General features: G+C 45.4%; 1 protein-coding gene across 1 annotated transcript in view; it reads left to right on the top strand.

The window, feature by feature from the left end:
- Positions 1-24,268, top strand: part of bltp3a (bridge-like lipid transfer protein family member 3A) — a gene marked incomplete at its 5' end in the record, with an annotated part of 98,263 nt that extends 73,995 nt beyond the window's left edge. The window contains 8 exons of the mRNA XM_084333218.1: positions 6,633-7,912; positions 8,965-9,134; positions 9,907-10,049; positions 10,564-10,714; positions 17,762-18,036; positions 20,261-20,369; positions 22,899-23,011; positions 24,150-24,268. Of these exons, the coding sequence (XP_084189344.1) occupies positions 6,633-7,912; positions 8,965-9,134; positions 9,907-10,049; positions 10,564-10,714; positions 17,762-18,036; positions 20,261-20,369; positions 22,899-23,011; positions 24,150-24,245 (2,337 nt within the window). The 3' untranslated portion in view covers positions 24,246-24,268. The remainder of the gene's footprint in view (positions 1-6,632; positions 7,913-8,964; positions 9,135-9,906; positions 10,050-10,563; positions 10,715-17,761; positions 18,037-20,260; positions 20,370-22,898; positions 23,012-24,149) is intronic.
- Between the last annotated feature and the right edge of the window lie 1,067 nt (positions 24,269-25,335).

Below are 25,335 nucleotides of genomic sequence, written 5' to 3'. Positions count from 1 at the left end.
GGCACGCTTGTGTGGGGCGTTAAGACCTCCTGCGTTCCAAATTAAGATATTCAGTTTAGCTATGGTCGAGTTTGTCTAAATGCGTAGAGAACATACCAGTGCAGCCAGGCTGAGTACAGAGGCGCTGATCCAGGCGGGCCCAGACGGTCAATCCCAGGAGTTCAAAGGAGGAACAATTACACACATATAAGACAACAGCACATAAAACACATAAAAATACCACCCCAGTTACAACCCCCCCTCCTTCTACTCTAAACCCTAACCCACCCGTCCTATTATAAGCCCTCCTATACCCACTCTCCAATCCCCACCCTATGCCCCATCCACTAAGGATGGTCATCTTCCTATCATTTCCCACTAGAGTCATGGATCCAATAAGACGCTCCCCACTCCGACCCCCCTCTAGATAAACCCCTGATTAAACCCCCACTAGTCCAATAAACACAAATAATAATAAAAATAAAATTCAATAAAGATATCGGTCGAAAACCACCTGAGCCTTGGCCCTAACATGAGAGAACCATAATGGAAAAAATAGCCATTATTATATAATAACTCAACATCACACCTGCAACCATCTATTTCCGAGTCTGCGCTTCAACGTCGCAATGTTATAGCACAAATGGATAAAGGAAAATTCAAAACAAAATTAAATTAAAGCATACCAGCCGATAGTCTAAGGCAGGATCGGGTCACAGGTAAATTGTGCAAAATTGTGCAAACAGATGTCATTTAAACAACGACAATAATAAGAAAGGGAAAAAAGGGGGTTATGGTCAAAGTGCACACCTGTAACAGTCCCTCTGATCAGGCACAACGGCTGAAATGACATAACCTATGTAAGAATAGAATTAAACACATTCATTAATCCGGGGATGGTAATAGGCAATACCTGACACAACCTGTTATCATATATTGTTTCAATAAAGATATCGGTCGAAAACCACCGTGAGCCTTGGCCCTAACATGAGATAACTATAATGGAGAAAAAAAATAGTCATTATTATATAACAACTCAACATCAATCCTGCAACCATCTATTTCGGAGTCTGCGCATCAACGTCGCAATGTTATAGCACAAATGATAAAGGAAAATTCAAAACAAAATTAAATTAGAGCATACCAGCAGATAGTCTAAGGTAGGATCGGGTTCCAGGTAAATTGTGCAAACAAATGTCATTTAAACAACGATAATAAGAGGAAGGGGAAAAGGGGGTTATGGTCAAAGTGCACACCTGTAAGTTCCCCTCTGATCAGGCATCATGGCTGGAATGACATAACCTATGTAAGAATAGAATTAAACACATTCATTAACCCGGGGATGGTAAAAAGCAATACCTGACACAACCTGTTATCATATCTTGTTTATATATATTCAACCGATCTTCTCCTACCGGAGCCCAAAGCTCAAAACAGCCTGGATATAAAAATAACAGCATACAAGAAGTTAGTTAAGGACCCGATCACCATTGAATTGTGCGAGCCGATTACACTTAAACAGCAACAACAACCAAAGTGCGTAAATATTAACGGGTCTCGAATGTCTCAGCGCAGACGATAGACGCAGCCCGCTAGCTAGCCCGAGGCTAGCGCGTAAGCTAGTGATGAATCCGGATAGCACGTTAGTCTATTATGTACATTGTTCAGCTAGCTCGTTAGCTTCCAAAGAGGCGATACACAAGTACGACCATGAGGTCAGCTTTAGCAAGTAACAGAAGTCATTGGGAAGCCCCGCTAGTTGGATGGGCAGTGGGCAGTTAGCATGTCTGGGCATGACAGCAAGTGTTTGTGAATAGCCGGCCCTAACAATGTATTCAGGCCCACATCGCCACGTCACTCACCCGATATAGTTATCAAGCTACATTCTCGGGTATCCCCTCGAGATATTCCTTCGCTTTATCCAACGACCAAAATGAACGCCGACCATCGACCTTATCCAACACAGATAATTTCGCGGGAGCGAATAGCGTGGGCCTCAGGCCTAGTTTCCATAGCCTGGACAAGACCAATTTGTATTCGCCTCTCTGTGCTTGAACCTCCGGTGTAAAGTCTTCGAAAATGGCCACTTTGTGATCGCCAAGCCTCGGATTACCCCTTCTGGCACGAGCCGACCGCATGATGAGTTCCCCCTGCTGAAGCCTGATTTCCCAGTATTTTTTGCAGCAATTCCGGCATGGTCTCAGAGAGACGGCCTTCCCCGCTGCCCTCCGGTACTCCAACAATCCTGATGTTGTAGCGTCTCTCCCGGGAGAGACGCTACAGGGACTGTATTTCCTCAATTACCGACTGTAGTTTGGTAACTTCAGCCTGCCTAGCCAGCAGGGAGGACTCGAGATCCACCATCTTCTCGCCCTGTAATGATACCTCCGTCGTTAGCGCAGCTAGCTCGATAGCATTAGCCGAGGAGACAGCGTGCAGCGACTCCATCTTGTCTATCAGCGGGACGAGCGCCAGCCTTATTTCCTCTGATATCTCTCGATGAAGGTTGACACAAAAATCCGCCAGCACTTTCTTTTGTGCTTCAGCGGAGCGTGTCTCAGACTCTGCATGTAGCTTGGTCATGACCAAGAGCACAGCTTCGCTTATCTCACCGACACCGGGCGATGGTGCGGCCTGGCCCGGTGGTGGTTTGCTGGTTGGGGCGCTCATGGATCTGGTTTCCACCACCGACATCGCAGAAAGTCTAAAAAAGTCGACGACAGTATTGGAACACGACGACTTAGCAAGCAGACAAAAAACAAATAAAAATAAAATAAAGACTAATGGGGAGAAACGTATATTCTGCATGGTAGAAGGGAGCTCATGTGAAACACGTCTACTCCATGATCGCTCAGCTCCGCCAAATATGGTGTAGTGTTAAGAGATAACAGGAGCATCTGTGATGGCGGCTGGGTGGCGCAGCGGACATTGCGCTCGTCACCAACGCGAGATACACTGGTATCGAATCCGGCCGTCATACTGGTCAGCGGGAGGGAAGCCAGTGGGTGATAATCTGATTGTTGTAAACAGCGACTCCTACTGGTCGGTCAGGGCGCCTGCACAGCAAGGAAGGGAGATAGTGAGGGTAGTGTGAGCCTCCCACACGTTACACCTCGCCAATGAGAGTCCGCGCTGGCAGGTGAAAAGAAGTGGCTGGCTGACTCCGCTTGTATCGGAGGGGACATGCGATAGTATCTATCAACCCTCCCTACGACCGGCCAGTGGGGGGCACATGCGAGCAACGATCAAGACAGGGGAGGGAGAATTGGCACGAGAGGAAATTGGGATGGGAGAAAAACACAGAAAAAGGAGGAGAAAAAGTGGATACAAAAAAAAACAGGAGCATCTGCGCTAGGGGTCTCATTCTCATCAGAGGAGGACGCCTCATAATCGGGGTCCTCCTCAACATTATCCTCTGTCTCAGACACAGTCTCTTCTATGTCACTTTCACCAAAATGGGGGACCCCGATGTAAACAAGACGAAAGTCTTTTTCTGGTTTTGATTGATTGATTGAAAAGTTTATTAACAGATTGCAGAATGGGTACAGTACAGTACAGCTCAAAACATACAATTGTTAAGGGGATGCAGACCAGAGAAAGACTTTCGTCTTGTTTACATCAGGGTCCCCCATCCTCTTAGCAGTTTGTTTTGTATTGAGCCGTACTGTACTGTATTGTACCCATTCTGCAATCTGTTAATAAACTTTTCAATCAACCGTCAAAGAGCTGTGACAAAACTTCACGGTTTAGAAGGCTGCTACAGTATGCAAGCTTTTATATGTTTGCGCCACCCTCCGTTTATTGGTAAACTACCAATGTTGTCACGGGGACCAAATGTCCCCATGTTGCTGGAAATATCGGTTTTCTCAATGTGGGTTATATTCACCCCCTCCCCATTTCACAGGAAATAGCTTTCTCCCCTCCCCCATGTGAACTATGAGTGGTTCTCACACTGCAGGTATGGTATGTTCGATTAGGGCCCTAAAGCAGAGGGATCGGCCTAGAAGACAATCAAAACAAATGTGTGTAAATGTTAATGTTATATACAGTTAAAAAAGCCTGGGGTCAAATTGACCCCAAGGAACACTGATGTGTACAAAGTTTGTATAGGACATTGAAGTTTACCCATTTTGTCCTCATTAAATTAGGAAAGGTCATGAAATAATAAATATATCAAAGAAATGTCAACCATTTATTTATATACGTTAAACATTGAATGGGGTCCATTTAAGGTGCTGTAAGTGGTATTTTCTTTGTTAAAATAATAGCTCTACACTCCGACAGCCATCGCTGGTATAGAGTGTGTGGTCAGCAACATGGGTCTCCCAGTCCCTCCGCTCTGCAGTAGAAAATAAATGTGCTGGTGTCCCGTTCCCATTTTATCCAATCGGGAGAGAGAACTCCACACTGCTGACAAATGGAAATAGAAGCTAGTTGTGAGCAAATATGTCCTTGAAACAAGTAAAATAATATACCGTGCAGTAAACAAATTTGAGGTTGGCAAGATTTAATAAGTCAAGAATATCTAGGGTTCCCTCTCTTGATTAGATAGATTGGGAAGCTATACCATGTTACTGACTATATCTATATCAGTGATGGCTGTTGGAATGTAGAGTTACCTTTAACACACTTATTTTAACGAATAAAATGTCCACAGCATATTTTAAGACCCATGAGTATGGGTCGCTACCTGTTGTGCAGATCATCAACGTGTGCAGGTTAAAGCCTCTGTCATGACGGCTTTTTCCATCTGCTCGTACCATCTTGCCAACCCTCTTCAATAAACGGGTATGTGTTTGCACCATGGACCCCACGCCTCTGCGCTGGAGAAGCCCCACAGTCGACCCTGCCACAGGGGCCTCCGGCACAGACACGCGGGGTAGACGGTGCATGTTGGAACACATACAGGCACGTGTTCCACATGGTAGATGGTGCAAAACACATTTATTGAAGAGGGTTGGCAAGATGGTACAAGCAGATGGAAGTAGCTGTCATGACAAGAGGATTTATCCTGTGTGCGTGTGCATGTGCGTGTGTGTGCGTGCAGGGATGACAGATTTAGGCCTAGTCCACACGTACACAGTATTTTTTAATCCAGGGTTTTTCCTATAACCCCTTTAGAACTACAACACCTGCTAAAAATGCATTATATAGCCTGTATATACACACAAATGTGTTTCCCGGTTTCAATGGGTTAAAAGAAAATGCCGGTGTATGTGTGGACTAGGCCTAAATCTGTCATCCCCACAGACACACACGCACACACACAGGATAAATCCTCTGTCATGACAGCTACTTCCATCTGCTCTGGCTTGTACCATCTTAACAACCCACTTCAATAAACTGGTATGTGTTCCATCTACCATCTAACAACGGTGTTTGGACAATGGAGGCTGCAGGGAGCTCTCTGTGGTCTCTCCGTGGTCTCTCCATGATGCAGATAAAATACTCTGGTTTCACCCATCCATGCTAAAAGAAAACTGGAGTTTCCAAAAAATATTTTTACCTTGGCAGGAGTTTTCAAAAAGCTCTGGATTCAGTGGCCTAAAACACAGTTTGCGTGTGGGAAAAAACTCCAAAAGAATCTACAGTTTAAAAAATACGTGTGGACGAGGCCTTAACCTGGGGCGACAGTAACTCTGTAGGTAGAGCAGTTGTCTGGTAATCCGGAGGTTCCCAGTTAGATTCCCACTCCTCCCGGGCAGCGTGTCGAAGTGTCCTTCAGCAAGACACTTAACCCCTAACTGCTCCAGATGAGCAGGTTGCCACCTTGCCCGGTTGCCTCTGCCGTCAGTGTGTGAATGAATGGGTAAAACGTGAGGAACAAATTGTAAAGCGCTTTAGATAAAAGAGATATATAAATGCACGATTTACCATTCTAACCTGTGCACATTGACTACCACATGCACAATCGGCCATCCTCGCACCACAAACACATTTCAACAAGTTGATGACTAATTCACACCCATGTATTTCAAAACACGAAAACTACAGCGGAGTCCGGCACTCACAAGTTTGTAATTCCAACGTGTTCTGCTGTTCTGACCATTTTGGTTCTTGGAAGCGTCCTTTTCATAGCAACGTTTTTTAACACTGAAGTGAACGGGCACTTCCACATCTACAGCCCTCGTCGCATCAAACCAACCTTTCCAGAGATACCAATATTATTATTCTAGTCCAAATAGAACTAGACATATGCCATTTTACATAATGAATGTCACCAATGCATGTTGAAAAAAACAAAGTTCTTGAGACATTCAATATGTAAAATGGCATATCTCTGGTTCTATTTGGACTAGAACAATAACATTGGTATCACTGGAACGGTAACATTATCCTCTGTCTTTTCATAATGGCTGATATGAAATGGTGCTACTGCCCCCCTAAAAGTGATCTAATAACGTTGATGCCTGCCATGGCCACTAGGGGGCAAATTTGCAGTGACCCAATATCCAGATTTCTTCTAAATATATTAAGCTATGTGGACCAAATGAGGTGCTTTTATCACAAAATGTACAATTCTGTTGAAAATTGGAGCTAAGCTGCCCCACTAGTTGTGGGGTTTAAAGTTAGGAATAGTTATTTTTGGTCGTGAGATTTTAAAGTGAGGATATACACTGATGTTTTCCTGATCATTTTGTTTGGCTCGGCAGCTGATCGTCCCTCTGGACTCGTCCATCCTGGACCACCCGGAGCGTCCCCAGTCCCTCTGCCTCACCGTCTCCCAGGTGGCCCTGAGCAACACCCGCCACTCCCCCCACGGCACCCGCGCCGACCTGGGCAGCACCTGCGCTAGCTTCTCCGCGCGCCCCTTCTTCCGGCCCCCGCCCTCCGACTGCCCGTTCCCCAGAGACCAGAGTGCCTTCCACCCGCTGCCCTCCGTCTTCCTCCGGCACGCTCGGGACGTGGAGGAGCCCCTGTCGGAGAGGAGGAGGCTGCGGCGGGGGCGACCTCAGTCCCAGGACGTCTGGGCCTTCAGTCTGTCCCGCGTGACCCTGGGCTTCGACGGGGCTCGGAGGGGTCCCAAGGGCAGGACCCAGCCCTTCGTGGAGCCCTTCGCCGTTTCCATGTGGCTGTGCCGACCCTCCGCCTTCAACGGCAGTCCGTCGTCCTCCCCCGCCAGTCCCCCCGACGGAGCGAAGCAGGAGGACGACCGCCTCCCTCCCGCCGCGAATCACCAGGAGGAAGAAGAAGCTCCGTCGGCTTCCATCCACCTCCTGATCCAAGCTATCACTCCCGTTAAGATGTGGCTCAACCACTACCAGTACGTGGCTCTGCTCCGCATGAGAGACGGCCTCGCCCGCCTGGGGGCGGAGCTGGGCCAGGGTGTGCAGCAGGATGCAACGCGGGCCCGGGGCCAGGAGAGGGAGCCTCCTCCTCCCTCCGTGTGTCTGGCTCTCCTCGTGGACACGGTGGAGGTGGGTCTCCTGCTGCCGCCGGCGTCCACCGAGCCGGAGGAGGAGGTGCCCCAGACCCCGGAGACGGACAGCGCCAGCATGACAGACTCCGACCTCTCCCCCGGTCACCACCACCATTACGCCGACACGACGGGGCTCCTGGACAGCGGGATAGGAAACGGCATGGCCGGCACCAACTCCACCGCCACGTTCCAGGAGGAGCCAGACGCGGCGGCGGTGGAGGAGGCCTGCGAGGCGGTGGAGGAGGCGCTGGAGGGGGAGGGGGAGGAGGACGTCCTCTCGCCTCCCCTCTCCCCCGGTCAGCACTCCTCCTCTGGCCGCCTGTCCCGGGACCCCTCCACGTTTAGCCTGGAGGGGGAGCTGACCAGTGCCATCAACGTCACCAGGGACGTCACCAAAGATGCCCTCAGTGCCTCCCTGGACCTGACCAAAGGGGCGTTCTCCCTCACCAAGGACGCCTTCAGCATGCTGAGTCGAGGCTCCGGCATGAGTAAGCTGTTCACTCCGCAGGCAAAGTGAGTCCTTCCTCCTGTCTCCCGCCGGGCGGCTGCTGCTGGCCGCGTGTCATTATGGTCTGTGTTGGTGTGAAGACCAGAGGGAGGTGTAGTCTGACGTCACTTCAGTTTCCCGCGCGGTCCACTCGTATGGGGATTTATCATTGGGAAAATGTATTATCGGCTGTTGTAATAATTCAATCATGAACATTGGCAAGCTTCCATGTTTGCACAAAATGCGTTCCCTTCTATAACTAACATTATTTGTTTAAGCATTTTTTGTTGAAATTAAATTATACGTAATTATATTTTTTTTTATCCACTTTTTCTCCCTTTTCAGTTTTTTCTCCCATCCCAATTTCGTCGTGCCAATTCCCCCCTCCCCTGTCTTGATCGTTGCTCACATGTGCCCCCCACTGGTTGGTCGTAGGGAGGGTTGAAGAATCTATCGCATGTCCCCTCCGATACATGCAGAGTCAGCTGTCACTTCTTTTCACCTGCCAGCGCGGAATCTCATTGGCGAGGTGTAACGTGTGGGAGGCTCACACTACCCTCGACATCTCCTGTCCTTGCTGTGCAGGTGCCCTGACCGACCTGTAGGAGTCGCTGTTTACAACGACCAGATTACCACCCCATCGACTCTCCTCCCGCTGACTCTGCCAATTGAGCCAGTATGACGGCCGGCCCAAGCCGGTGGCAACGCTGACAGCCGGATTCGATACCGGTGTCTCACGCGTTGGTGACGAGCGCTTAGACCGCTGCGCCCACCCAGCCGCCTATACGTAATTATTTTATGATTAATTGCGAATTGTTTCATGTTGAGCTATAGATTGTGGATGAATACACACAGAAAGGTACACCGTGCCAATGTTCATGCTTTATTTGTTTTAAACGAGACGATTTTGAAATGTGTCCACTGTGGAAATACATTGCAATTTGAAAGCCAGGTGGACCGGCCGGAAACAACAATGACGTAACCACTACACCTCCCTATACTGCGTTTGCTATATTATGATTTGACTGTGGAGTCTGTAAATAAAGGTTGTTTTCCCTCCCCGTGTGTATGCGTGTAGAGAGGAGTCATCCCCTTCCCTTTCTTCCAGCTTGCGCGCCCTCCAGTCCATGAAGCAATCCCCTTCCCAGCATTCCTTCGACAGCGCCATCTTGGACGGCAGCCTGCCAGACGACCACCTCTCTGTGGACAGCGACGCCAGCGACAACTTTGTCATCCTCATGGACTCGGGTGCTTATTAAAATACTTTTTTTTTTTTTTTTTTTTTTTAAGTTTGGGGTTTCAGGGTGTTCCATCCACAGGCCTTGTTGGGGTTGTGGATCCATACGTTCACCAGGGCACGTGTTATCATTCTGCCAGCCTAATTAAGAGTTTTAGAATTTAAACAGTCTGGTTGTTTAGAGACGGACCAGCTGGTGTTAAAGGAACACGCCAACGTTTTGGGAAATTAGCTTATTTGCCATCTACCCTGGAGTGAGACAAGCAGATACATACCCTTTTCTTCTCTCTCCATGCATTAGGCTTAGGGGAACAGCCGCACCGTTAGCCTAGCTTAGCGTCATTCACTGGAAGTAGGTGTGCCAGTGTAGCCTATAGTTCCCAAGTCCAGTAAAGAAAAACAGGGCTTTTGAGGTGATGAAATCACTGCGCCCAGCAGTGGTTTGGCAAAAGAAAATTCAGAGTATATATCTGCTTAGAAAATGTAAATTTCAAAGAAAATTATCTTTTCGGCCTTGTCGTAAATACACGGTCACAACATGTTTACAGGAAAGTTTTCGTGACTTGGGAACTAGGCTACACTGGCACACCTACTTCCAGTGAATGACGCTAAGCTAGGCTAACGGTGCGGCTGTTCCCTAAGCCTAATGCATGGAGAGAGAAGAAAAGGGTATGTATCTGCTTGTCTCACTCCAGGGTAGATGGCAAATAAGCTAATTTCCCAAAAAGTTGGCGTGTTCCTTTAATTTCCCCCTCTCTTCTGGGTGTTGTGTCGTGGCTCCAGAGTCGGGCGTGGAGTCGTCGCGTCCCAACAGCACCCTGGTTCTCCGAGGCAGCCCCGCCCCGGGGACGGAGGGAGGCTCGTCGGCTGACCTCAGCAGCTCCCTGTCCCAGAGCACGGAGGACATGATGGTCCCGGAGGACATGGTGGGTGCATTGTTCTCACGTTGACAACGTCAGTTAGATGCCACTAAGGTTGCCTTTTTTTTTTTCAATAATATCTTTAATGTTGGAATTAATTTCATTGATCGGATCGGAAACGTGTCCTTCATTTCAATCTCGTGTTTCGGTCTGGAAATGTTTATTGATACAAGTGGAACATTTGCTGGGTTGGGGATGAGAGCGTTTTTTGTTTCAATATAATTCAGCTTGTCAGAAATATTGTGTCTGTTACTAGGCTTGAGTAAATCGTAATGAAACAAAGGAGAATATAAATTATAATTTTTCTTTGCATCTTTGACTGTGAATAACACCATGTCAAAATTACGGGTGTTCAGATTTCGCTCACTGGGCTCATTCAGCACCCAATTGAGGGACCCTACAGCTTAACGGGTTAAGGAAAAATAAGATTGACTACGTGTCACGATTATTTCACTTGCTCAGAATGATGCACTTCCTAACTTGGACTGTGATATTATTATTATTACTCCCGTCTCTCCAGTCCTCGGTGCTGCTGCTGGTGGCCAGCGGAGCGGCCTGCACAGTGGAGCTGAAGGGGGCAGACCAGACCGTGGCCCTGGAGGTCCAGGACCTGACCACCACACAGCTGGGCAACGTTAGGGTGTCCGACCTGATGGCCGGTCTGGTACAAGGTAACACATCGCAACACATTTACAGCCGTCTGTCGGCGTTACGCTGTGTTATTGTCTCTTAACCTGCTGTTGTGTGGCAGTGAAAGGGTTAACCTGTGTATTGACGCAGTGAAAGGGTTAACTCGGTTACAGTGGGTGACAATATTGTCACAAGGAAAGAAGATATTACCTACCTGGGTTCCATCCTAGAGGCTAATCTTTCCTGTGACAAAATGGCATCCAATGTAATAAAAAAAAGTCAACCAACGAACTCTATTCTTGTACCGGATCTCCTCTCTGGTAAACAAGGATACCCTGAAGACTCTAGCAGGAGCACTCATTCAAGGGTACTACGACTATGCTTGCACCTCATGGTACCAAAGCACCTCAAAGGCACTAAAAAACAAAATTACAAACATCTCAAAACAAGCTAGTCAGACTACTGCTTGACCTTACTCCTAGAACCCACCTCACCCCTGCCCACTTTGACAACCTAGGATGGCTTAGAGTAGACGACAGAGTACAGCAACTTGCAATGGGCCTGGTCTACAAGATACACTACGCGACCAAGGTACCCATGTACATGTCAAAATACTTCCCAAAGGTCAGTGAATACCACGATCACAACACCAGAGGGAGCTCCACAAATCATGTTAAACCCAGATTCGGCTCAAACAAGGGACTAAACACGTTTCGCAATTATGCCACATCAATGTGGAACACCCTACCCAAAGCTGTAAAGGAATGTGAATCACTACCCACTTTCAAAAACAATCTCAAAAAACACCTACGGGAGACTGCAATTAGAAACTGGCCCCTACAAATGTCCTAACCCAGTTGTACAGTAAATGACCAAGTATGGCTTTGTCAGTATTCAAATGTACAGTGTACAGTGTCCCCCCCCCCCCCACACCTCCAATGTACAGCCCCCACCCACCCAACTTTGTTTGTCCGAGGTAAGCGACAGTTGTGATTGGAGGATCAAGAAAAGAGGGCAGGGTTTGAGATAGGTCTATTGTATGTATTGAGCTGTACTGTACTGTACCCATTCTGCAATCTGTTGATAAACTTTTCAATCAATCAATCAATCAACCGTTTGGTAGTGCGGCAGTGAAAGGGTTAACCAACACATCAGTTGAAATCTAAAATGGACGCCGTTTGATTGAAACACCCATCACGTGCATCCAATCTCGGGTTATAAGACCAAATGGCCAAGTGACCACCTCCGGTTTCGCCTCTCAATGACCGGACAAATCACCACTGACGCTGAAAATGATTGACCGTTTGTGTAGCCAATGAAATTCTGAAAAGACATCTTACTTAAGTTGGTTTTCTGAGACTGAGAAGCGGTAAAAGCGCACTGTACGCAAGCGAATGAACATGCTCCTCTCTCTCTCCGGAGCGCAAGGTGCACTGATTTGTTGTCGTCGCTCCTCTGGGGGTTGAGGGTTTGTTTGTGTATGTGAAGGGAAGGGGTGGTGTACATGTACAGTATGTGTAGGGAAGGGGTAGTGTACATGTACAGTATGTGACAAGAGACTAGTGGGCGAGGGGGAGAGTGGACTGAGGTAGTGTTGACTCCTCTCACTCCTTTTTGGAAAAACGCCTAAACATACCATTACATAAAGATGTGTAAAACACTAATTCTTTGTGATATTGTTATCGACTTTGGACATGTTCTAGATAAGGCTTCAGGCTATGGCCCCAGCAGTGTTTTCAGCTAACAACTATAGAGTAGATAGTAGTAGTAGTAGTAGTAGTAGTAGTAGTAGTAGTAGTAGTAGTAGTAGTAGTAGTAGTAGTAGTAGTAGTAGTAGTTTATTCAGTCATCATCTCACACAATACAATATACACCATCATTTAACAATATTTGATTTTACAGTGACTGAAAAGGTACAGACTGAAGCATAATGCTTATACATGCCTATATTCTTAACAAAAATTAAGACTCAAACAGTATTCTAAAAGAAAATTGCAAAAAAAAACAGTATTATTCACCCTTGTAGTTTAAAAAAATAGCTTTACAAACTATTTTCTTAAAAACCAAAAGCGAATTACTCATTATTAACTGTATATCAGCATTGTTCCACAAGTTAACCCCAATAATATAAATACACCTCCTTTTAATCCCTTTCTTAGTAAATTTACAAATATCTCTCAAATCATATTTTCTTTCATGTATTGAAAAAAACCTTTGCACCCCGTCTGGGAGTAACTTTGCTTTAGCTCTGTACATTATTTGCATAGTTTTATAATAAACCAAATCATTAAATTTCATAATATGAGACTTTATAAACAATGGATTTGTGTGTTCATAGTAACCCGCCTTGAAAAGGTTCCGAATGGCCCGCTTTTGCAGTAAGACTATTGGATTTACTGCCATCCACACAGTAAGATATGTAAGGAAGTAGCAGTAAATGATGTGCAAGGCTTTGTAGTTTAATATATCCTTACATTTATACAATATTGCTACTGACTTAGATATTTTTCCTTGAATATAGTTAACATGTATCTGCAGGCATCTGTTTGCAAAATAATAATTAAATAAATCAAAAACCTTTATTTCAAACTCTGTAACTCTATTGACAATAGCACTGAGAGTGATTCTCCCTGTTGTGGAAGAAAATTGTTTCCTTTCAAAAGAGGCCAGAATGGCGGCCGGGTAGCACAGCGGACTAAGCGTTTGTCTACCACCGCAGAGACACTGGTATCGAATCCGGCTGTCAGCAGTGCCTCCGGCTTGGCCGGTCGTCATACTGGCTCAATTGGCAGAGTCAGCGGGAGGGAAGCCGGTGGGTGGTAATCTGGTCATTGTAAACAGCGACTCCTACAGGTCGGTCAGGGCGCCTGCACAGCGAGGGAGGGAAATGGTGAAGGTAGTGTGACCTCCCACGCGTTACACTTCGCCAATGATAGTCCTCGCTGCCAGGTGAAGAGAGGCTGCTGGCTGTCTCCTATGTCTCGGAGGAAGCGTCTGATAGACTTCAGGGCTCCCTAGACCGACCAGTGGGGGGCACATGTGCACAACGACCAGGAAGGGGAGGGGTAAATTGGCATAACGACAAAAATTGGGATGGGAGGAAAATACAGAAAAATAGGAGGAGAAAAAGTGGATAAAAAAATAAAGGGGCCAGACAAATGGTTGCCGAATAACGTCCAATTTACTTTCAGTATGCAATCGACAGGAGTTTTATGCAAATTTGCAGGACTGGTTAAGCAAAAAAAAGGCATATAAAATCACACAGCATATACAATCATAACAATAAGACTAGTAAGGATAACAATCAATTAAAACATGTACATTGATTGACAAAGGTTGGAGATCAAGGTTTTAAACTCTGCAACAGAGGGGAGAATCTCAAGCTGTTGGAGTTCATTCCATGAGCTAGGCCGCTAGGGGCATCATGGCAAAATGCAGATTTACCCTGTTCGGAGCAAACTATATAATAAAAGAGAGAATCCCCATATAGCGGTTTCATATTGTGATACTAATATCACAGTCTACTAAAACAGTCTATATTCAGCATGCTGAAACTCGCCTGGTAACAGCTTCTAGGCATCTTTTTTTTATAAAAAAATATTTACAACACGCGCATTTGTCACATCCATTCATACCAGAGCAGATTTGCGTATGTACTACTTGTCTGCCCTTGAATGACATTCTTCTTAAAGGGGTATGCAGATGTTTTTGGACAGTAAGTGGTACAGTATGAAACACTTGGGTCAGTGGTGTAGTGGATGCAAAGCTATTAGTTTACTTACAGAGTCGCGTGGCGGCGGCCAGGCCGGGTTCCAAGTGAACCGGGAAACTTTAGACGGGCAGCAAAAGAGGTCCTGAAACCAAAGAAGGTTTTAATCCACACCACGACATGCAGGTAAAGGGCTAAACGTTTTAGACTCTGTAAGTAAGCTAATAGCTTTGCACCGACTACCAGGGGGTGTAAAAAGTACCCAGAAATTATACTTAAGTGAAAGTATGGGTACCGTCTCAAAGTCGTTCTCAAGTAAAAGTCAGAGTATCTGGCTAAAAACACACTTGAGTAAAAGTCAAAAAGTTTCTACTTCTAATCGATCGTCTTGAAAACCATGTCGGTTTCTCAGAACATGTGCTAGGCTGGTTTAAAACATACATCAGAGGGAGGAAATTCTATGTTAAACTAGGAGATCACATGTCTGATATATACGACAACAACTATGGAGTTGCACAAGGGAGTTGCTTAGGTCCTTTACTCTTCTCCCTTTACATGTTACCGCTGGGTGATATCATCAGAGAACATAATGTAGATTTCCATAGCTATGCGGATGATACACAACTGTACATATCTGCTGAACCAAATGATACAGCGATTAGCTCCATTACAGACTGCTTACTGGCAATAAATAAATGGATGAGTAAGAACTTCCTGAAAATAAACGAGAACAAAACTGAAATTCTAATTATCGGCCCCAAAACTAAAAAAGAAACATTAATAAAGAACCTGGGAGGACTAACCCCTTGGATCAAATCTGAGGTCACTAGCCTCAGGGTTATCATAGATTCAGAACTGAACTTCAATTCTCATATTAGCAAAGTGATGAAAACATCGTTCTTCCATCTGAGAAATATAGCAAAAGTACGACCATTTATTAATCAGAACGATGCTGAGAAGCTAATTCATGCATTCATATCTAGCCGGTTAGACTACTGTAATGCACTTTTCACAGGTCTCCCTAAGAAAACCACAGAGAGGCTTCATCTAATCCAAAACTCTGCAGCCCGACTGCTAACTAGAACCAAAAGGAGAGAGCACATTAGTCCAGTCTTAGCTGCTTTACACTGGCTTCCTGTAACATTTAGAATTGACTTTAAGGTCCTTCTCCTTACATACAAAGCTCTAAATGGACAGGGACCTAGCTACATCGCCAACACTCTAATAAATTACACACCAGCAAGAACACTGCGATCATCAGCTGCTGGACTACTAGAGGCTCCCAGAAACAGTCAAAAGAGGATCGGTAATGCAGCCTTTATCAACTATGCCTCAAAACTGTGGAACAAACTACCCCAAAACAGCAGAGAAGCCAACTCGCTAGACATCTTTAAAAGACAGCTTAAAACCTATCTCTTTGCTCAGGCATTTCACTGTGGGGTAATGCAGGCAAATATCTGAAGATGGATATCTGCTACCACCTAGTGGCAAGGGTAAATATTATTATAGAAACATCAGGGATATCCTGACACAAATTGTACTTACCTGCACTATTCTTACCCTGCCTACTTTTATACACTGCTTATCAAATTTATGTGTCGGTTATCACACTTTTTACTTCTTACTGATGACTATTTTTAAACTGAATCATTTTAAACTATTTTTATTATTTGTATTACTGAATCAAATTGTAAACAGAGCTATATGACTTTTGACCTAAATCTAGCAAAGTTGTTTACCATTCCAGTTAGGTACATCGTGCCAAGGTTGATTCTCCTAACTGGGCCATTTTCATTTGATTGAACAATCTTATCACACTTTTTACTGTAACCTTGCTATTTACATTTTTTATTTTTATGCTCGCTTATGCCTGTATTTTTTACTGTTGTTGTATGTCCGTTCTATTTTATAATTTTTAGACTATTTTTAAACTTAATCATTTTAAACTATTTTATTATTTGTATTACTGAATAGAGAGCCTATTAGGATGCTAGATCCTAATGTGAAACACTGTGATTTACCATACCTTGCTATGCTCGCTCATGCCTGTATTTTTTACTGTTGTGAAGCACTTTGAACTGCAACCTCTGTATGAAAAGTGCTATACAAATAAAGGTATTATTATTATTATTATTATTATTATTATTATTACTTAAATGTACTTAAGTACTAAAAAGTCAAAGTGAAAACGTTGTTTTATTCCGGGGCAATGAAATGTTCCGTTTCGTCACTCGTACTATCGTTTGTGGCCATCTTCTGTAGCTTGTCACTCTGACTGTCTATTCTTCTGATAGCAGGTTTTTTAATCAAAGATCCCCGCTTTCTAGTCTTGCACAAGGACCAATCAGCATGGGTATGGATAGGTTAATGGGGATTAACCCTTTCACTGCGACAATACAGGTTAACCCTTTCACTGCCACACGACAAAGGGTTAACCCTTTCACTGCCACATGACAAAGGGTTAACCCTTTCATTGCCACACTACAGACTGTTAACCTTTCACTACCACACTACAGACTGTTAACCCTTTCACTACCACACTACAGAAGGGTAACCCTTTCACTGCCACATGACAAAGGGTTAACCCTTGCACTGCCACACTACAGACTGTTAACCCTTTCACTACCACACTACAGACGGTTAACCCTTTCACTACCACGCTACAGACGGTTAACCCTTTCACTATCACGCTACAGACGGTTAACCTTTCACTACCACACTACAGACGGTTAACCCTTTCACTACCACGCTACAGACCGTTAACCTTTCACTACCACACTACAGACGGTTAACCCTTTCACTACCACGCTACAGACGGTTAACCTTTCACTACCACACTACAGACGGTTAACCTTTCACTACCACACTACAGACGGTTAACCCTTTCACTACCACGCTACAGACGGTTAACCTTTCACTACCACACTACAGACAGTTAACCCTTTCACTACCACGCTACAGACGGTTAACCTTTCACTACCACACTACAGACGGTTAACCCTTTCACTACCACGCTACAGACGGTTAACCTTTCACTACCACACTACAGACGGTTAACCCTTTCACTACCACGCTACAGACGGTTAACCCTTTCACTACCACGCTACAGACGGTTAACCTTTCACTACCACACTACAGACGGTTAACCCTTTCACTACCACGCTACAGACGGTTAACCCTTTCACTACCACACTAGACGGTTAACCCTTTCACTACCACGCTACAGACGGTTAACCCTTTCACTACCACACTACAGACGGTTAACCCTTTCACTACCACGCTCCGTCTGTAGTGTGGTAGTGAAAGGGTTAACTTGCTCTTCCAATGCTCCCAGCCTGCTGCTGCTGATTGTCCCTCCTCTATATTAATGTCCCCCTAGTTCCAGCTCCAGGCCACCAGGACCGGCGCGGCTCCAGGGCATCATCATCTCCTCCGGTGCTGGGCATGCGGGTGGAAGTGGGTCCGTCGGCGGCGGGCCGGCACTCCGCTCTGGCCGAGTCCATGGGCTTCCTGGAGCTGCGCGCTCAGGGCTGCCGGGTGGAGCTGCTGACCTCCACCACGGCCTCCCTGGGGCCCTTCCTGGAGGACGAGTTCGCCGACGCAGACGCACCGCCCATGAGGATCCACCTGAGGGACATCACGGTCACCCTGAAGGTGAGCCGGCGACACCGTCACAATGAACCATCGATGGACGAGATGAGATGAGGCGTAGACCGCTGCACTTAGCCGCGTTAGAATAGAATAGAAATACTGAAATTTGGCACTACAAATCGCTCACGGTAAACGGTAAACATTTGGGTAGACAAAAACAAAAGTCACGAATAAGAATATAAATAAGCCTAAGAATAAAAATTACATCCGGGATATACATTTTACTATGTTACATTCTAATATAAAATATACAGTAAAAATATACAGTAAGTGTAAAATGATAATGGTAAAAGTCCAGGAAGATGCAGTGAGGCACAGTGATGCATTTTATAAAGGCTGATGGATAAAATGAATGAATGTTGATCAGAGCCTTGACGAAAGTGGTTGTAGCTACGGCTGTGGGCGCGCTGGAGACTTTCTTATATTATGCCTGAGTCTCCTGAACACGGAGAGACCACAACCCCAAGTCGATCGGCACTTTCTCGGCCGTCACTTTTCCCGCACCTGCTCTCCAACCAGCACATGTGCAGATTGTCCAGAGAGACTCCCTCTCAATACAGAAGCTCAAATACCGGGGCGGCTGGGTGGCGCAGCGGAGATTGCGCTCGTCACCAATGCAAGAGATTCCGGTCTCGAATCCGGGTGTCAGCGTTGCCTCTGCGACGCCTCTCTACACACATCATACACACGGGGAGGGAACACAACCTTTATTTACAGACTCCACAGTAAAATCATAATATAGCAAACACAGTATAGGGAGGTGTAGTGGTTACGTCATTGTTGTTTCCGGCCGGTCCACCTCGCTTGAAATTGCAATGTATTTCCAAATGGACACATTTCAAAATCGTCTTGTTTAAAACAAATAAAGCATGAACATTGGCATGGTGTACCTTTCTGTGTGTATTCATCCACAATCTATAGCTCAACATGAAACAATTCGCAAATTAATCATAAAATAATTACGTATAGGCGGCTGGGTGGCGCAGCGGTCTAAGCGCTCGTCACCAATGCGTGAGACACCGGTATCGAATCCGGCTGTCAGCGTTGCCACCGGCTTGGTCCGGCCGTCATACTGGCTCAATTGCCAGAGTTAGGACGTGGAAGTCGATGGGTGGGGATTTGGACGTTGTGGACAACGACTCCTACAGGTCGGTTGGGGACGCCTGCACAGCAGAGACAGGAAGTAGTGGGGGTAGTGTGAGCCTCCCACGCGTTACTCCTCGTCACTGAGAGTCCGCGCTGGCAGGTGAAAAGATGTGACAGACTGCCTCCTCGTGTACCGGAGGGGACACGTGATGCAAGGCTTCTATCCTCCCTACAACCGACCAGTGGGGGACATAGTCGAGCAACGTTCAAGACAGGGGAGGGGAGAATTGGAAACACGAAATTGGGATGGGAGAAAAATAGAAAAATAAGTGTTGCGGTGGTCTATTCCTTTTTATTGATCCCCTTGGGGAAATTCAGGCGTCATAGCAGCATGGGGGGAAGGGGAGGTACAGGTATGGGCAGGGTAAAATAAGGTAATAAAATTGTATCTGAATATAAAAATGAGGGAATATAAACAGTGTAAAGTTCAATATGATTTAACTTTGAATATAAAAATATAAGAAAAATAAACTGTGTAAACAAAGGTGCAGATGAAGCTACCGGTATATATATTATCGGTTATATTATACGTTACAATAAATATAGGCAATAAAAAATTTAAATCTGAATATACTGTATATATACTATGTGTAAGTGTAAAGGTAAACCGGATACTCGAGGGGCAGTATACACAAGGTAACCTAACTGGCATGATGTAAGTCATACTGTATGTTGTAGTACGTGCAGGTATTGGTGGTTAAGAGTCGGACACACTTAGTGGTCAGACGTTCCTAGTAGTTCTCGAGTTCTGCAGCCATTAGTTCTCCAGCTGCTGATCGATTGAATGACAGAAGGAAAGCAATGGGTCGCCCCCGGGCCTCCTTTAGGGTAAGACAGCACAAGGTCCTTGAAGTGCTTAAAGTGCTTGTTTGTTTTTTTTTACCAAAAAAAGTCGAGGCCTGGAATTCCTTGAAAACAGCCCATCTTTTAACAAGGTGCTTAAAAAGTCCTTGAAATTCACATCAACCGTTGAATTTCATGTTGCAATGTCTGTGGGAACCCTGGTCAGAGCACTGAGCCAGTATGGAGGCGCCAGTGGTTGTTCCATATCCAAGTGTGTGTGTGTTTCTCTCGTTTCCAGGACGACAGCCCCAGGATCTACCCCACAGCCCCACAACCTGTCCCTGCCACGTTTGTTATAGAACAGGTTCTTCTGGAGCGCAGCGATGACGGCATGTTGAGGCTCAAAGGTGAAGGTGCAGGGGGAGAGATTTGTTTCACGTTTAGTTTAGTTTATTAACAAACAACCTACATTGTGACCGTACAACATAATACTTCATCATAACATGACATTACAAGTAAACGGGACCAAGGACTAGCACACACACACACACACACACACACACACACAGACACAGACATAATACTTCATCATAACATGACATTACAGGTAAACGGGACCCAGGACTAGTACACAGACACACACAGACATAATACTTACATCATAACATTACAAGTAAACAGGACAAAGGACTAGAGACATAAATTAGTACACACACACACAAGACAAGCTCCAATAATCAAATGTGTGATATGTAAGAATACTTAACTGTACAAAACGATATGCCCACACATTAGTATACACGCCTAATTTAACCTCTTAACAGGTGGCAGCATGCATACGTCCCGTTTTGCACTAGCACGCACGTCACAGCACTTTGCGAGTGTCTACTGGCTCGGGGCTGCATTTTTCGCCGAAACATCTATTTGCCACCGTTCGAACGCCACCTCACTCGACCAATTCCGTGCCTCGGTTCTCGAGTTACACTGCGATATGTCAGGCGAGCGTCTTTTTACGTGCCGTGCGTCAAATGACCACTTCGGACAGTATACACTCGAGAACTGACCAATCACCACTGATGGCGAAAATGATTGGTCAGCGTTGTAGTGTCCGCTTCCAACGATACCCCACGTGGGGGGGTGCAAATATAGGAAGTAGGTGAAAGTTGACAAGTGAAAATGAGAAGTGACTCAGACTTCACAACGCACAGAGGTGGAAGGCAGAAATGGATTTTGGCACTCTTTTTTTCTGGCATCGGTTTACTAAAACCTTTCTCAAAGACTAATTTCTGAACAGATTTTTATAAAATTTGGACCTGTACTACATAAGACTTCAGGCTATGGAACCACTGTTTTCCAGCTCATACCTCAATGCTGGAATAATCGAATATGGAATCTTGCAACCACTAAAGAAAAATGTGAGTACACAAGTTCAAGTTCAACTCAAGTTCAAACCTCTGTTACTCTATTTCATTAGCACTAAAAGTGATTATCCTTTTTTGCATTAGTAACTTCAGAATGTTATATTTCAAAAGAGACCAGGCTCATGCATGTGCTATCAGTATAAAGTATCAAAGCTAAGCTTTGCAGAAAAAGTATGCAGTCCTCAAGTTCAAATAATAATAATGTTTGCTCGCCAACCGTTGAGCGCCAAACACGTAATATTACGTTTTTTCGATTTTATTATTCTATACACTCTCACGGACCTCGGTGTTATCATTGTAACTCATTCTGAGACCCCGAGAGTGCAATGCCGGCCGAATCCTGCTAGGTGGCAGTATCGCCTACCCTTTGAAACCTTATTTCACACTGTGTTACATTTTATATGGTCCGGGCGGAGAATTCTTACCTAGGCAAGTGAAACACTTCATTCGAGCACCTTGGAACGCGTCCAGCACACTTGATGCATATTTTGTGCCATTTGATGTCAGGGACCCGATGGACATCAATACTGGAAATCGCGATCAGACAATTGGAATATTCATTTTGGAATAACTCCTAGCAAAGGTAACAACTATATGACATCAATCCTACTTTGATCCAACAATGATTTATTTTTTTTTAAAACTTTGACCAGTCAGCTGGTTCTTTTAGCGTTTATCGCTTTTTCTGGTCAAGCATGACCGACAGAAACAGGTTGAATGGGGTATAGATCGGGGGAAAGACACTCTGAGAAAATACGGCGAGTCCGGGAGTCGAACTCGTGTACCCCAGATCCGTGACGCGCACGGTTGTCCCCGACGCCGAAATAGCGTCCGAGGTACGCGGTGAGCTACTGGAGCTCCCGATCCAACAATGATTTCACATCGATCGCAATGATCAACGTATGTAGTATTCAAAACGTATGCCGTTGCTGACGATCAGAGCATCACAAAACGACCCCCCCCCCCCCCCTTTGATGCCTTCATGATGAAACATAATACCTATTATATACCTTTGATTTGGAAATAGTAATGTGTCCAGGCGAGCAACACGAACGACTTTTGCTAAATGCACATAGCGCTCCATAACTCAGCTTCCAGGAATTAGCCCGGACCACTCTGAAACTATACAATATTCACCACGGGATAACACACGAACGTATGAACATATACATGAAAAAATTTACTATTTTTTACATGTTGGACGAGAGATGGTGACTGTCAAATGAGCCATAGTATTGTCGCCATAGCTATAATATAGAATATAGATATAGCTCTGCAAACATCATGACGCACAGTGGAAATGCCTATCTTTTTAGCGTGGCCCATTGACTACAGGGATGAGGATAATACCTGGCACTGAATGAGTTAAGAGGTTAATATGTGTTCTGTGTTATTGAAGTTATTCAAGCGTTTCCACCCCAGCTGTCACAGCTTTGAGAAGAAAGGGGGGGGGGGGGGGGGGGGGGGGGGGGCAGAAACGGATCTTGACGTCTACATCTTCTTTTCCCTTTGCAGCTGGTGAAACCACGGCCCCTAACGTCACCGAGGCTCGTCTCCACAACGGTTCTGAGGCGGCGGCAGACGTCGCTGAGGCCGCCTGTTCCTCTGTCCGCCGGCGGCAGAGCGAGGTAGGAGACACTCGAGACGGGCGCCTCCTCCTTGGCGCCTCCTCACATCGTCACAGGATTTGTTTACCGCAGAGTTATAGGGAGGTGTAGTCCGACGTCACTTTAGTTTCCCGCGCGGTCCACCCGTACAGGGATTTATCATTGGGAAAATGTATTATCGGCTATTGTGATCATTCTGCCTCATGAACATTGGCACACTTTCCATTTTTTGCACAAAATTTGTTCCCTTCTATCACTAACGTTATTGTTTGAGCATTTTTGGTTGAAATAAAGTTATTTGTACGTTTTTGTTTGCTTTTTTTATGATTAATTGTGCATTGTTTCATGTTGAGCTAATAGGTTGTGGATGAATACACACAGAAAGGTACACCATGCCAATGTTCATGCTTTATTTGTTTTAAACGAGACGATTTAGAAATGGGTCCATTGGAAAAACATGGCAATTTCAAGGAGGGTGGACCGCGCGGGAAACACCAATGACGTAACCACTACACCTCCCTATTGTCGCAGGATTTGTTTACCGCGGAGTTATTGCTGTCGTCGTTGGAACGTGATTGACTTTGCGGTGCCTACGACCCCCCCCCCCCCCCCAGCCACAACGACATGAAAAGCCACCTACAAAAGGAGCTCTGTAGCTTAATATCAGTGTCAGGATCTGGGAGCTCACACGCCCATGTGTGATAAGTGCTGATGATACGCTTCTCACAAACATCGCGTTGTATCTAAGGTGGTTTATTTATTTTCAAACAAGTGATCAATTAATCTGCGATAATCAATAGGTTCCATCCACAGTCATACCGTAGATAATCAATAGGTTCCATCCACAGTCATACCGTAGATGATCACATCAACAACTCTGCTGAATACAAATTCTCCCCTCATGTTGTGTTATTATGTTCCGTCGCCACAGACGCATAGTGTACCATTACCGTTGACCGTATCCCTTGTCACGGGTCAAGATGAACAAGAGTAAAGTGCACGGGGTGTCGTGTACCGGCGTTGTAATTACACCTGTATAGCCGTGAAGATATCACAGTCGGGATATCCGACCTCATTGTTGTAGTACTACCACACTTAAACTTTAATAACCTTTGCTGCTAGCTGGAAGTAACAAAGCAATTAATCCTTGTTGTTACAGAGTCTGGCCCTGGAAGCTTCCCTCTCCCAAGCCCTCAGTGACAGAGAGCGCCTCCTGGTCGAAGTCAGGAAGTATGATCCCACATTTAACCTCTGACCCCCCCCATGTGCTGCTCCTGCCATTGAAGCGTGACGATGGGATGGATCAGGTTTGAGAGCCGGGGACTGACTGGAGCCGTTCCTAACCTCACGCTTGTTGTTGTTGTCACACCGCCGAAGTTGCGTCGGAAACCTCTTGTTATTAAAAGGGTACCACCATATGTCGTTTAAATTCCTAGGTACGTTGAAGGTACTAATCATCTGGCAATCTAGATGTGTACCTCCTCCTTACTACTGTACTAAACACCGTTTTGTTCCCAGTGCGTGGTTAGCTAGCTCATCTGTGTGTGGGTGTCAGTGTTCACTTGTACTTGCAAGGGCCAGGCTGTGTTTTCTTCCAAGTGTTAAAAGTATTTTAATGAGAGGAGGAACATCTGATGAGAAGGAAGAACACAAAGCCAAAACCTCCTTTTTTCTTCTTATAGCACATGAATAAGCCTGGTCTCTTTTGAACATTCTGAAGTTACTAATGCAAAAAAGGAAAATCACTTTTAGTGCTAATGAAATAGAGTAACATAGGGCTGAACTTGAGTTGAACTTGAACTTGTGTACTCTCATTTTTCTGTAGCAGTTGCAAAAATATATATAAAAGATAAAATGGGTATAAGCTGATCCATAGCCTGAAGTCTTATGTAGTACTGGTCCAAATTTGATAAAAATCCGTTCAGAAATCTTCTAGAGAGATCCGGGTAAACCGTGTGCCAAAAAAAAAAGCTCCGGTATTCCATTTCCTCATCCACGGCCATTCATTCGGAATCAAATCAAATTTCACCTAGATCCCTTATTCACACACCCCCACATGGGGTATCATTGGAAAGCTACACTCATTGGCTTCAACCCTGACCAATAATTCTCGCAATCGGCGGATGATTGACAGTTCTAGAGCGTCAGGAGTCCAGGGTGATAATCTGACGCTCGCACGTAAAAATTCGTCTGACCTATCGTCATGTAACTCGAGAACCGAGGCACGGATTTGGTCGAGTGAGGTGGCATTCGAACGGCAACAAAGAAAGCTTTAATTCGGTCATTTATATGTTCAGCGAAAAATGCAGCCCCGCTAGACGCTCGCAAAGTGCCGTGACTTTTGT

Source organism: Notolepis coatsorum, assembly GCF_963971535.1.
Source record: "Notolepis coatsorum genome assembly, chromosome: 17".
Lineage (NCBI taxonomy): Eukaryota > Metazoa > Chordata > Actinopteri > Aulopiformes > Paralepididae > Notolepis > Notolepis coatsorum.
The sequence above is the reverse complement of the archived record's forward strand: the minus strand, read 5'-3'. Positions and strand labels throughout refer to the sequence as shown.